A 13,525-nucleotide genomic window follows, 5' to 3' on the forward strand; every position below is an offset into this window, starting at 1 on the left:
AATTTGGCCGTTCTAGCTCTTAAAATAAAGGGTTAAATGGCGGAAAAAATTGGCGTGGGCTCCCGCGCAATTTTCTCCGCCAGAGTAGTAAAGCCAGTGACTGAGGGCAGATATTAATAGCCTGGAGAGGGTCCATGGTTATTGGCCCCCCCCTGGCTAAAAACACCTGCCCCCAGCCACCCCAGAAAAGGCACATCTGGAAGATGCGCCTATTCTGGCACTTGGCCACTCTCTTCCCATTCCCGTGTAGCGGTGGGATATGGGGTAATGAAGGGTTAATGCCACCTTGCTATTGTAAGGTGACGTTAAGCCTAATTAATAATGGAGAGGCGTCAATTATGACACCTATCCATTATTAATCCAATTGAATGAAAGGGTTAAAAAAAAAACACACATTATTAAAAATTATTTTAATGAAATAAAAACAAAGGTTGTTGTAATATTTTATTTAACGCCCAATCCAATCACTGAAGACCCTCGTTCTGTAAAAGAAAAAACATAATAAACCAATAATATACTTACCTTCCGCAGATCTGTAAAGTCCAACGATGTAAATCCTTCTGAAGGGATTAAACATTTTGCAGCAAGGAGTTCCGCTAATGCAGGCTGCTCCTTGCTGCAAAACCCCGGGGAATGAAGCTAAATATAGGTCAATGATCTATATTTACCTTCATTTGCGGTGAGGCGCCCTCTGCTGGCTGTTCATAGATCGTGGGAACTTTCCTAGAAAGCCTGGGAGCTGGATTGGGCGTTAAATAAAATATTACAACAACCTTTGTTTTTATTTCATTAAAATAATTTTTAATAATGTGTGTGTTTATTTTTTAACCCTTTACTACTATTGGATTAATAATGGATAGGTGTCATAATTGACGCCTCTCCATTATTAATTAGGCTTAATGTCACCTTACAATAGCAAGGTGGCATTAACCCTTCATTACCCCATATCCCACCGCTACACGGGAATGGGAAGAGAGTGGCCAAGTGCCAGAATAGGCGCATCTTCCAGATGTGCCTTTTCTGGGGTGGCTGGGGGCAGGTGTTTTTAGCCAGGGGGGGCCAATAACCATGGACCCTCTCCAGGCTATTAATATCTGCCCTCAGTCACTGGCTTTACTACTCTGGCGGAGAAAATTGCGCGGGAGCCCACGCCAATTTTTTCCGCCATTTAACCCTTTATTTTAAGAGCTAGAACGGCCAAATTTTGCAGATACACACTACTAACATTAGTAGTGTGGATTATGCAAAAAAAATGGTGATATGAGATGGTTTACTGTATGTAAACCATGTCTCATATCATGTCGGGTTTTAGGAAGGAGAAAGCAAAAGCCGGTAATTGAATTACCGGCTTTTTGCTATCTCGCGCTGTATGAAGGAATAATATATATATATATATATATATATATATATATGTGTCTACTGACATATATATATATATATATATATATATATATATATATATATAGACAGTATATATGTTTTTTTGTTTTTTTTAACACATGGATCCCTTGTATAGGCGTATGTCGGTTTGGCAAGCCTGCGATAAAAACACGCAGTACGGCTGCCATACGGATTACATACGGAGGATGCCATGCGCAAAAAACGGTGACACACCCTGCCTACGGAGGAGCTACGGACCACTATTTTCGGGACTTTTCAGCGTATTACGGCCGTAATATACGGACCGTATTTGCATACGCTGAGTGTGACGCCGGCCTAAGCCATACAGAGAGACTCGGGACAGACAGAACGCTATTTGCCTCCTGGAATACAGATTTTCCTAGACTAGTTTGCGGATTTCATATAAAGAGCCCGCAAGTGCTAGAAAAGCAGAATTCCCCATCAAGTGACCCCATTTTGTAAATTATACCTCTGTGGGAATTTACCTACAGATTTAGTGACGATTTTGACTCCATGGGCGTTTTCCAGAAACAAGCATCAGTGGATGTTGCTGAGTGAAAATTGCAAACTGCAATGACCAGTTCATTATGCCCAACTCATGCTTCTGGAAACACGCACCTGTAAATTGGGTGGGCTCTTATCACTACAGAAATGCCAAACGTGGGCACTAAATGTGGTTTAGGCACACTGTGGCTCTGAAGGGAGGGGGGCATTTGGATTTGTGGGTGGATCATTCTTTGAATTTCTTTTGGGGGGCAAGGAGCCATTTTGCTTTTCCAGAGCCTTTGTGCTACCAGTAATATGGAAACCCCTATATTTCCTTTAACAGATGACAGACCTGAGTGAGGGTTTGCTTTTTTGTAGATTGACTTGAAGCTTTTATTGGGAACATTTTACATAACATTTATGATCGCATTTATCTGGTGCTCTATGCTGAGCACTTACATAGGGGGTTTCCATCTAAATCTTTGAGTGACGTTACAGATGAAACCACCGATGAATCCATTCACTATAGTGAGGCAGCAGAGTTACTTTAAACTCTGTCTGGCCTCTGATCAGCAGTGTCCTTCTTTTTAGGCCGGCCTCACACTCAGCGTTGAAAAATACAGTCCGTATATTACGGCCGTAATACGCTGAAAAGTCCCCAAAATAGTGGTCCGTAGCTCCTCCATAGGCAGGGTGTTTCAGCGTTTTTTGCGCATGGCATCCTCCGTATGTAATCCGTATGGCATCCGTACTGCGTGTTTTTCTCGCAGGCTTGCAAAATCAACATAAGGCTATACAAGGGATCCATGTGTAAAAAAAAAAACAAAAACATATATACTGTCTATTTATATATATATATATATGTCAGTAGACACATATATGTGTATATATTCTTACTTCATACAGCGCTAGATAGCTTTAAAGCCGGTAATTCAATTACCGGCTTTTGCTATCTCCTTCCTAAAACCCGACATGATATGAGACATGGTTTACATACAGTAAACCATCTTATATCACCTTTTTTTTGCATATTCCACACTACTAATGTTAGTAGTGTGTATATGCAAAATTTGGCCGTTCTAGCTATTAAATTAAAGGGTTAAATGGCGGAAAAAATTGGCGTGGGCTCCCGCGCAATTTTCTCCGCCAGAGTAGTAAAGCCACTGACTGAGGGCAGATATTAATAGCCTGGAGTGGGTCCATGGTTATTGGCCCTTCCTGGCTAAAAACACCTGCCCCCAGCCACCCCAGAAAAGGCACATCTGGAAGATGCGCCTATTCTGGCACTTGGCCACTCTCTTCCCATTCCCGTGTAGCGGTGGGATATGGGGTAATGAAGGGTTAATGCCACCTTGCTATTGTAAGGTGACATTAAGCCAAATTAATAATGGAGAGGCGTCAATTATGACACCTATCCATTATTAATCCAATAGTAGTAAAGGGTTAAAAAATACACAAACACATTATTAAAAATTATTTTAATGAAATAAAAACAAAGGTTGTTGTAATAATTTATTCTACGCTCAATCCAATCACTGAAGACCCTCGATCTGTAACAAAAAAAAAAACAAAAAACAATATCCATACCTTCCGAAGATCTGTAACGTCCAACGATGTAAATCCATCTGAAGGGGTTAAAATATTTTGCAGCAAGGAGCTCTGCTAATGCAGCGCTGCTCCTTGCTGCAAAACCCCGGGGAATGAAGGTAAAGTAGGTCAATGACCTATATTTACCTTCATTTGCGGTGAGGCGCCCTCTGCTGGTTGTTCCTAGATCGTGGGAACTTTCCTAGAAAGCTCCCAGGCTCGAGTTCATAAGAAGCGCCCTCTGCTGGTTGTCCTCATATGAACTCGAGCCTGGGAGCTTTCTAGGAAAGTTCCCACAATCTAGGAACAACCAGCAGAGGGCGCCTCACCGCAAATAAAGGTAAATATAGGTCATTGACCTACTTTACCTTCATTCCCCGGGGTTTTGCAGCAAGGAGCAACGCTGCATTAGCAGAGCTCCTTGCTGCAAAATATTTTAACCCCTTCAGATGGATTTACATCGTTGGACGTTACAGATCTTCGGAAGGTATGGATATTGTTTTGTTTTTTTTGTTACAGATCGAGGGTCTTCAGTGATTGGATTGAGCGTAAAATAATTTATTACAACAACCTTTGTTTTTATTTCATTAAAATAATTTCTAATAATGTGTTTGTGTATTTTTTAACCCTTTACTACTATTGGATTAATAATGGATAGGTGTCATAATTGACGCCTCTCCATTATTAATTTGGCTTAATGTCACCTTACAATAGCAAGGTGGCATTAACCCTTCATTACCCCATATCCCACCGCTACACGGGAATGGGAAGAGAGTGGCCAAGTGCCAGAATAGGCGCATCTTCCAGATGTGCCTTTTCTGGGGTGGCTGGGGGCAGATGTTTTTAGCCAGGGGGGGGCCAATAACCGTGGACCCTCTCCAGGCTATTAATATCTGCCCTCAGTCACTGGCTTTACTACTCTGGCGGAGAAAATTGCGCGGGAGCCCACGCCAATTTTTTCCCTTTAATTTAATAGCTAGAACGGCCAAATTTTGCACATACACACTACTAACATTAGTAGTGTGGAATATGCAAAAAAAAAGGTGATATGAGATGGTTTACTGTATGTAAACCATGTCTCATATCATGTCGGGTTTTAGGAAGGAGATAGCAAAAGCCGGCAATTGAATTACCGGCTTTAAAGCTATCTAGCGCTGTATGAAATAATAATATATATAAATATATGTGTCTCACTGACATATATATATATATATATATATATATATATATACCTATTCTATGTGTACACATTTATTCTACCTATTCTAATGTAAGCTGTCAGTGTGATTTTACTGTACACCGCACTGAATTGCCGGCTTTTCTCTTTAACACCGCTGCGTATTTCTGGCAAGTCACACTGCTGGTCCGTGTGTAATCCGTATTTTTCTGGCTTCCATAGACTTTCATTGGCTTTTTTTTGCGTAATACGGTGACAAACGCAGCATGCTGCGATTTTCTACGGCCGTAGAAAGCCGTGTAATACTGATCAGTAAAATACGGCAAATAGGAGCTGGGGCATGGAGAATAATTGTGCTGTTTGTTTTGCGAGTTTTACGGACGTATTTTCTGCGCTCTTACGTCCGTAAAACTCGCTAGTGTGAGGCCGGCCTTAGAAGTGCACAAAACTGTGGCCAATGGCACTTTTATGTAATCCTAAAAAGACGGACACCACCGGATCACAGGTCCTATGGCATCCATAGTGCCTCCATCTGCCTCATTATAGGGAATCTTTCGGCGCTTCCGTCTGAATCACATATTTCAGAGATTTACACGGAAACCCCGAAGTAAGAGCTCAACGTAGAGCGCACGATAAATGTGCACCGAGCCTTACTGCGATCTTTGGGAGGCAGAATGAAAAAATGAGCAGCATGTGAAGAATTGGTTTTATTTATTTTTTACACCATTCCTCGTGCAGTGTAAGTGATGAGGCAACTTTATTTTTAGGGTCGGTGGGATTGCAGCGATACCCTATTTATATTGGGTTTTTATGTTTGGCTGCTGTCACACACTAAGGCTATGTGCACACGTCAGGATTATTTGCAGAAATTTCCAGAACAAAACCGGACTTTTTCCACAGGAAATCCGCATGCGTTTTTAGCGCGTTTTTAGCGCGTTTTTTGTGCTGATTTTTCGTGATTTTTTCTGGAGCTTCCCAATGCATTAAATAGCGGGAAATCCGCAAATTTAATGAACATGCTGTGTTTTTTCCATGAAGCGTTTTATTAGAGGAAAAAAACGCAACATGTGCACAAAAATTGTGGATTGCATTCTATTTAATAGGATGCTTAATGAATGCGTTTTTGTCGCAGTTTTATCGCATTTTTGTTGCGAAAAAAAAGTGAGAAAAACGTGCAAAAAACTTATGCGGATTTCCTGTGGAAAAAAAATCCGGTTTTGTTCAGGAAATTTCTGCAAATAATCCTGACGTGTGCACATAGCCTAAAGACACTTTTTATTGCGAAAACTAGTTTTTGCCTCACCATATTTTGAGATCTATCATTTTTCCAGATTTCGACCGACAGAGTCATGCTATGGCTTGGCAGTAACTTGGCACATGACATTTTTTGATCGTTTTATATTCTGATTTTTGGGAGACAGAATGAACAAAAACCAGAAATTCAGGAATTGCTTTTTGGATTTTTCTAAAATACCGTTCCACGTGTGGTAAAATTGGTAAGGCAGCTTTAATTTTCGGTTTATGCGATTACAGCGATACCAATTGATATCATTTTTTATGTTTTGTCGCTTTTACACAATAAAAACTATTTCATAGAAAAAATAATTATTTTTCCATCACTTTATTCTGAAAGCTATAACTTTTTTATTTTTCTGCTGATGGAGCTGTATGGCCGCTTGTTTTTTTTTGCGGGACAAGATGATGTTTTTAGGTGTACCATTTTTGTTTACATTAGTCTTTTTGATCGTGTTTTATTGCACTTTTTTCGGTGGTCTGATGATAAAGCATTGTTTTGGCCTCATTTTATAGTTATTTTTTATGGTGTTCACTGAAGGGGTTAACTAGTGGGACAGTTTTAGAGAGCAGGTCGTTACGGACGCAGCGATACCAAATATGTGTACTTTTATTGTTTATTTTTTTATTTACATAAATAAATGTAGTCATTGGAAAAATATTTGTTTGTTTTTTCTTTATTTGAGGATTTAAAAAAAAAAAAATTTTGCACTTAATATTTTTTTTACTTTCTTACATTGTCCCAGTGTGGGACATTACTGTATATCATCAGATCGCTGATCTGATGTTCTACAATGCATCTGCACTGCAGAACAACACATCAGCGTCTGACAGGCAGGGAAGGAGGCGTCTCAGGTCCTGCTCTGAGCACCTTCCCTGAAGGACCCCATGGCCATCTTGCAGCCAGGGTTCTCTATGGAGAACATCAGGACAATGAGATCGCATCACATTGTCCTGATGGAAGCGTAATGGGAATGGGAATTTTCCTCTATATCGCTGTCACTACTAACAGCGGCATCAGAAGGGTTAAATGCCCGCAATTGGTGCTAGCACCGATTGTGGGCATACAGAGCTGACACCCGCACCTGATCGCCTTGGCACTCAGCGTGAGGACGCGCAGTTGGTGCACCATACCTATACTGCTGTTTGCGGAAATGCAGCTTCCGCAGAGCAGTACATGTACGGCGCATGTCGGGAAGGGGTTAATATTTTACAGGACCATTTACAGTTTTCCATGATACAAGATTGCAAAGTAGCCTTAAAAATCGAATGTTATGGCATCAATTTTTTTTTTCATACCCATAGACTTGAATTGGTGAGTCTCAACCGATTTATGCAGGAAACTCGTGCATGATGTGACTTTTTTTTCACGCAGTGAGTGAGACAGCCTCCTTCAATACCATTGGTCGAAATGAAATCTTTTTTTTTTTAACAGGCAGCACTCGGATCTAAACAAGGTTCATGTGCATGAGCCCTTAGAGTTAAAGTATGAATTCAGCCTTATTGATCTTAGCTTACATATTGCAGTGGTGTTTTCTCTTTGGCCTGGTACAATCAACTATTGTCATTTCACCCTCTCATCCATGATTTCTTACCCTTTTAAGTACATTCATTATGAATAATTGTATTTTGTGTTTGCTTTTTTCATAGCATGTTAATTTATTACCTTCAGAGCATTGCAAGGTCATTAAAATTCACCAATAATCAGCTAAGAGCACAGATCCAAACTGTAAGTAGATTCCAGGGAGTAGTCATAATGACATGTACTGTACTGTACCTCTATCTCACCACATTTTGTTTTCACAGGAAAGGACTGAAGACAAGAAAAAAGTGTTTCAAATGGCTGTAGGTGGGTTTAAAATAATATCGCTATTACTAATTACCAATGCAGTCTTTCTTTTCTCCAGAAATTGTGCCACGTCTGCACTGACATGATGTGATTGACAGCAAAATGTTCACATCACTTGCTTATTACATGAAACAATAATGAATAATGATTTTTAACCACTATCTATCGGTTTATACATTTTAAAAAGATTTTCTGGATTCAGAAAACCACTTTCACCAGCTGCAGTTTATTTAAAAAAAAAAAAAAAACTTCCAATGCTGAGTCTCCACTGCTGCTCCCAGTGTCTGTTACTGTCTGGAGTGTCATCACATTGACAGCGCTGTAGCCACTAGCTGAGCATAGCGGGTCTGAGCGACTTGTGCCGTCAACTCGGGCAGAGCCTCTGAGCTCAGTTATTGCCTGCAGGGCCGCGACATGACGTCACACCTAAAGACAGTAACAGACATTGAGAGTGGATCGCCCCCAAGGGCTAGGGGATACACTGTACCGGGCCGTTCGGTTCTCAAGGGGGATGTCACGGTGGCTGACCCGGTCCGTGGCCCTCGGGAGGTCCGTTGATAAAAGGGGAAAGGTCTTTAAAGGGGAAATGTTCATGACTCCACCTGTGGTATTCAGTCAGGGTGACCGACGCTGCTTAGGGGTCCGCTGGGGTGATGTTATGGCAGCTAGATGGTATACCTTCCCACAGGTGAAGTATGTCCCCAGGGCTTCCCAGAGTGTAGATGGAGAATGGTGAAAGGTGCAGTGAAGAACGAGAACACAAGGTTGCAGTCTCTTTACCTTTTTACTGAAGGCTTCAGCATCCACAGTCCAGAGCACCAGATCACGGGGCAGGCAGAGTCCGGCCGGTCCAAAGGCAAATCCAGAGTCCCCTTATCCAGGTGGAAATCAGTAGCCTTCCTCTAGTGCCTGAGTGTTGTAGTCCCTTCCTGCTGAGCTTCTCGGTAAGGTCCTCACAACTGTTGTGGATGTTATGTCTTTCTCTCTCTGTCTCCCTGATGGTAAGGATAGGACAAACCCGTATGACTGATGGCCTGAGGCTTTTTACAGGGACTCAAGCATGCCCCGGCCCCCACAGTTGCCACCGTGCCTCCTGGGTATAAGGTCGGGTAGCTAATATGGAACTAACTGTCCTGCCGGTCTCTGGAGCCAGGCTTGGAGACGATGACTCCCTCGGTGTTCCGGCTACTGGATTCTGCGCCTCAGAAGGAGGCAGCCTGTTGCAGGGCAGAACTCCTTCTGGATTCCTCTCCTTGTGCTATGACTTTGTTTCTCACCCTCTACAATCCAATTCTCCTTCAACGTCTCTTTCTTAGGATGCTGCTGCACGTGGGGCAGGCGCAGCTCTGTGTCTTTCTGTCTAGGCCTCTGACAGGATCCCACCCCTGTCAGGGACCCACTACCTGAGTGGAGCTCAGATAGCTGCTCACTGAGTCCAATCCAGCCAGCTTCCGCCAGACTGGTGCTGCCTGGGTGAAACAAAGCTCGCTTCTGCCTAACTTCCCCTCCAACCCACCAGTTTTACCTAAATGTGAGGAGTGCCCTAATAGATAGGAGCATAGCTCCCCCTGGTGGACTGGAGTGTGAAGTGTGTTGTATGGTTTGTGATACCTGGTAAAGTGATCTCCTTTATTGCCTTCAGACATAACATCACTTCCCTTGGTGGAAGAATGACATTACTGCAACGACCAGGACCCTGGGGCGCTGCAAGAGCATCGACAAAGCCTTAGCACAGAATCTGAGGAGTAAGGCCCCCTTCACATGCCCGTTTTTTAAGGACCACAAATGCGCACACACGCACACCGTTTCTCCATGTGAAAAACCCGCAGACATGTCAGTTTTTTAGCTCTTCCCACTTCTCCTGTGGCAGTTGCAACTGGGGTAATAGGGTTGGGGTTGATGTCAGCTTTGTATTGGCAGCTGACATCGAGCCCAGGGCTTAATAATGGAGAGGCGTCTATAAGACACCCCCATTACTAACCCTAAAGTAAGTTTGGAAATAAACACACAGCAAGAATAAAATCCTTTATTTGAAATAAAACTCAACACCCTCTTTTACACATTTATTTAAAAATAAAAAAAAACAAAGTTATATTCACCTTTACACCTAAAATCCATTGACCCCATGTCCCCTGTAAAAAAAATAAAATAAACAACCATATCCCTCATGTGTCTGACGTGAAGATAATCCATTTGTCCCTTGATGAGTCTAGCTCTGCTACATCTAGGTTCCAATTTGAACACTGGCATGATGCAAGCCTGCCATCCAGCACAGCGCAACATCAGTGTCTCATGGTGACATGAATAAGGTGAGTGGAGTTCATAGCCAATGAACTCCATTCACCTCACTGACGTCACCGCTAGCATGAGAAAGTTCCTTAGCAGCCACTCTTAGCAGCAACAACTGCAATCAAGCGTTTGCAATAACTGACAATGAGTCTTTTACAACTCTCTGGAGGTATTTTGGCCCACTTATCTTTGCAGAATTGTTGTAATTCAGCCACATAGGAGGGTTTTCGAGCATGAACCGCCTTTTTAAGGTCATGTCACAGCATCCCAATCGGATTAAGTCAGAACTTTGACTAGTGTAGTCTTAATTTCGTTTTTCTTAAGTCATTCAGAGGTGGACTTGCTGTTGTGTTTTGAACCATAGTCCTGCTGTATACCCAAACTACACTTAAGCTTAAGGTCATGAACAGAGGGCCTGCCATTCTCCTTCAGGATATTTTGGTAGACAGTGCTGCACCCCAGGGTCCTGGTCGTTGCAGTGGTATGGCTTTCCTCTCGGGGAGAGTGATGCTACGTTTGGAGGCAAAGAAGGATAACTGCATCCAGGTACCACAAACATGCAACACATTTCACACTCCAGGCCACCAGGGGGAGCTCTTGCTCCTATTTATTAGGTCATTCCCCACACTTAGGTAAAACAGGTGGTCTGTAGGGAAAGTTAGTCAGTTGCTGGCTGAGCTCTGCTCAGTTAGTTGGTCCCTGGCAGGGGTGGGATCCTGTCACAGAGCAAAGGAGAAGGATACAGAGCTGTGCATGCCCTCAGTGCTGCAGCTCTTAGAAAGAGATATCGAAGGCAGAATTGGATTGCAGCGAGCGTGCAAGGAAGTCGTAGCAAAGGAGTGGATATCAGAAGGGGACCAGCCCTACACAGGCTGCTCCCTTCTGAGGCGCAGAATCCCGGTAGCCGGAACACCGGGGGAATAACGACCTTTATGCCTTGCTCCAGAGACTGGCAGGACAGCTAATTTCACATTACCTGTCCGCCCTACACCCAGGAGGCACGGTGGCACCCCTTAGAGGCTGTGTCATAATAGAGTCCCTATAAACCACCTCAAGCCACCAGTCATACGGGTTTGTCCTATCCTATCTGGGGACAGAGAGAGAGAGACATAACATCTAAAACAGTTGTGAGGACCTTATGAGAAGCTTAGCAGTAAGGAACTACAACACTGCAGCGCAAAGGAAGGCTACTGATTTCCACCTGGACAAGGGGACTCTGGATTTGCCTCCAAACCGGCTGGACTCTGCCTGCCCTGTGATCTGGTGCTCTGGACTGTGGATGCTGAAGTCTTCAGTAAAGGTAAAGAGACTGCAACCTTGTGTTCTCGTTCTTCTCTGCGCCTCTCACCATCCTACCGTCTACACACCGTGAAGCCCTGGGGATATACTTCACCTGTGGGAAGGTATGCCATCTAGCTGCCATAACATCACCCCAGCGGACCCCTTAAAGCAGCGTCGGTCACCTTGACCGAATACCACAGGTGGCGTCACTAACACAAACTCTATCCCTTTAAAGACCTTTCCCTTTTACATGAGCGCACTGGGTCACGGACCAGATCACAGCCACCGTGACATCCCCCTGTGAAGTACCAGACCCGGTACCGAGTACCCCTAGCCCATGGGGTGACTCAGACAGCAGAACTCATGGTTCCATTTACCACAGCAAGTCTTCCAGGTCCAGAAGCAGCAAAAAAGCCCCAGACCATCACACTACCACCACCACATTTTACTGTTGGTACGATGTTCCTTTTCTAAAATTCTGTGTTACTTTTATGCCAGATGTAATGGAACATACACCTTCCAAAAAGTTAAACTTTTGTCTGGTCAGTCCACAGAGTATTCTTACAAAAGTCTTGGGGATCATCAAGATGTTTTCTGGCAAAACTGGGGCGAGCCTTTATGTTCTTATTGCTTAGCAGTGGTTTTCGTCTTGAAACTCTTACCTGCAGGCCATTTTTGCCCAGTCTCTTTCTTAGGCCGGAGTCACACATGCGAGAAACACATCCGTGTCGCATGTGAACAGCAAGCTCTGGCGCCGGCACTTCGGAGCGGAGAGTGCGGCCGCATAGGAACACATGGAGCCGCACGCTCCGCTTCGAAGTGCCGGCGCCAGAGCTTGCTGTTCACATGCGAGACACGGACGTGTTTCTCGCATGTGTGACCTGGCCTTATGGTGGAGTCATGAACACTGACATTAACTGAGGCAAGTGAGGCCTCCAATAATTTGGATATTTTTGTAGGGTCTTTTGTGATCTCTTGGATAAGTTGTCGCTGTGCTCTTGGGGTAGTTTTGGTCGGCTGACCACTTCTGGGAAGGTTCACCACTGTTCCATGTTTTTGCTATTTGTGGATACTGGCTCTCACTGTGGTTTGCTGTAGGCCCAGAGCTTTAGAATGGCTTTATAACCTTTTCCAGACTGATAGATCTCAATGACTTTGTTTCTCATTTGTTCCAGAATTTTTGGATCGATCGAGACATGATATCTAGCTTTAGAGGATCTTTTGGTGTACTAAACTTTGTCAGGCTGGTCCTATTTAAGTGATTTCTTGATTGAGAAAAGTGTGGCAGTAATCAGGCCTGGGTGTGGCTAGGGAATTTGAACTCTGCTTCCCAAAGATGTTAATTTATGCTTTAAGAGGAGGACCAATCACTTTTTCCATGCAGGGCCCTGTAGCTTTTGATTTCTTTTTCCCTTAACCCATTAGTGACAGATCCAATTTGGTACTTGATGACCAAGCCAATTTTTACAATTCTGACTACTGTCACTTTATAATAATCTTTATTTTTATATAGCGCTAACATATTCCGCAGCGCTTTACAGGTTGCACACATTATCGTCACTGTCCCCGTTGGGGCTCACAATCTAAATTCCCTATCAGTATGTTTTTTAATGTGGGAGGAAACCGGAGTACCCAGAGGAAACCCACGCAAACACGGAGAGAACATACAAACTCTTTGCAGATGTTGTCCTTGCTGTGCTATCCACTGCGCCACCGTGCTGCCCCAAACTTTATGAGGTTATAGCTCTGGGATGCTTCAACGTATCCCTCTGATTATGAGACTGTTCGCATGATATATTGTACTTCATGTTAGTGGTAAAATTTCTTTAATATAACTTGCGTTTATTTATGAAAAAAATGGAAATTTGGTAAAAATTTTGAAAATTTGGAAATTTAAATTTTTGTACCCTTAAATCAGAGAGTGGTGTCACAATTTAGTTAATAAAAAATTATTTACAATTAACACATGTCTACTTTACATCAGCACAATTTTGGAAGCATAATTTTTTTTTTTTGTTAGGACGTAATAAGGGTTAAAAGTTGACCAGCGATTTCTCATTTTTCCAACAAAATTTCCAAAACCATTTTTTTAGGGACCGCCTCACATTTGAAGTGAGTTTTTGGGGGTCAATATAACAGAAAATACCCAAAAGTGACACCAT

At 43.1% G+C, this 13,525-nt stretch overlaps 1 protein-coding gene across 1 annotated transcript in view; it reads left to right on the plus strand.

The window, feature by feature from the left end:
- TMC3 (transmembrane channel like 3) overlaps positions 1-13,525 on the plus strand; it is a 131,904-nt gene that overhangs the window by 97,125 nt on the left and 21,254 nt on the right. Inside the window, exons 19-20 of the mRNA XM_069762130.1 lie at positions 7,595-7,673; positions 7,751-7,793. Of these exons, the coding sequence (XP_069618231.1) occupies positions 7,595-7,673; positions 7,751-7,793 (122 nt within the window). The remainder of the gene's footprint in view (positions 1-7,594; positions 7,674-7,750; positions 7,794-13,525) is intronic.

The sequence above is a fragment of the Ranitomeya imitator genome, chromosome 4, assembly GCF_032444005.1.
Source record: "Ranitomeya imitator isolate aRanImi1 chromosome 4, aRanImi1.pri, whole genome shotgun sequence".
NCBI lineage: Eukaryota > Metazoa > Chordata > Amphibia > Anura > Dendrobatidae > Ranitomeya > Ranitomeya imitator.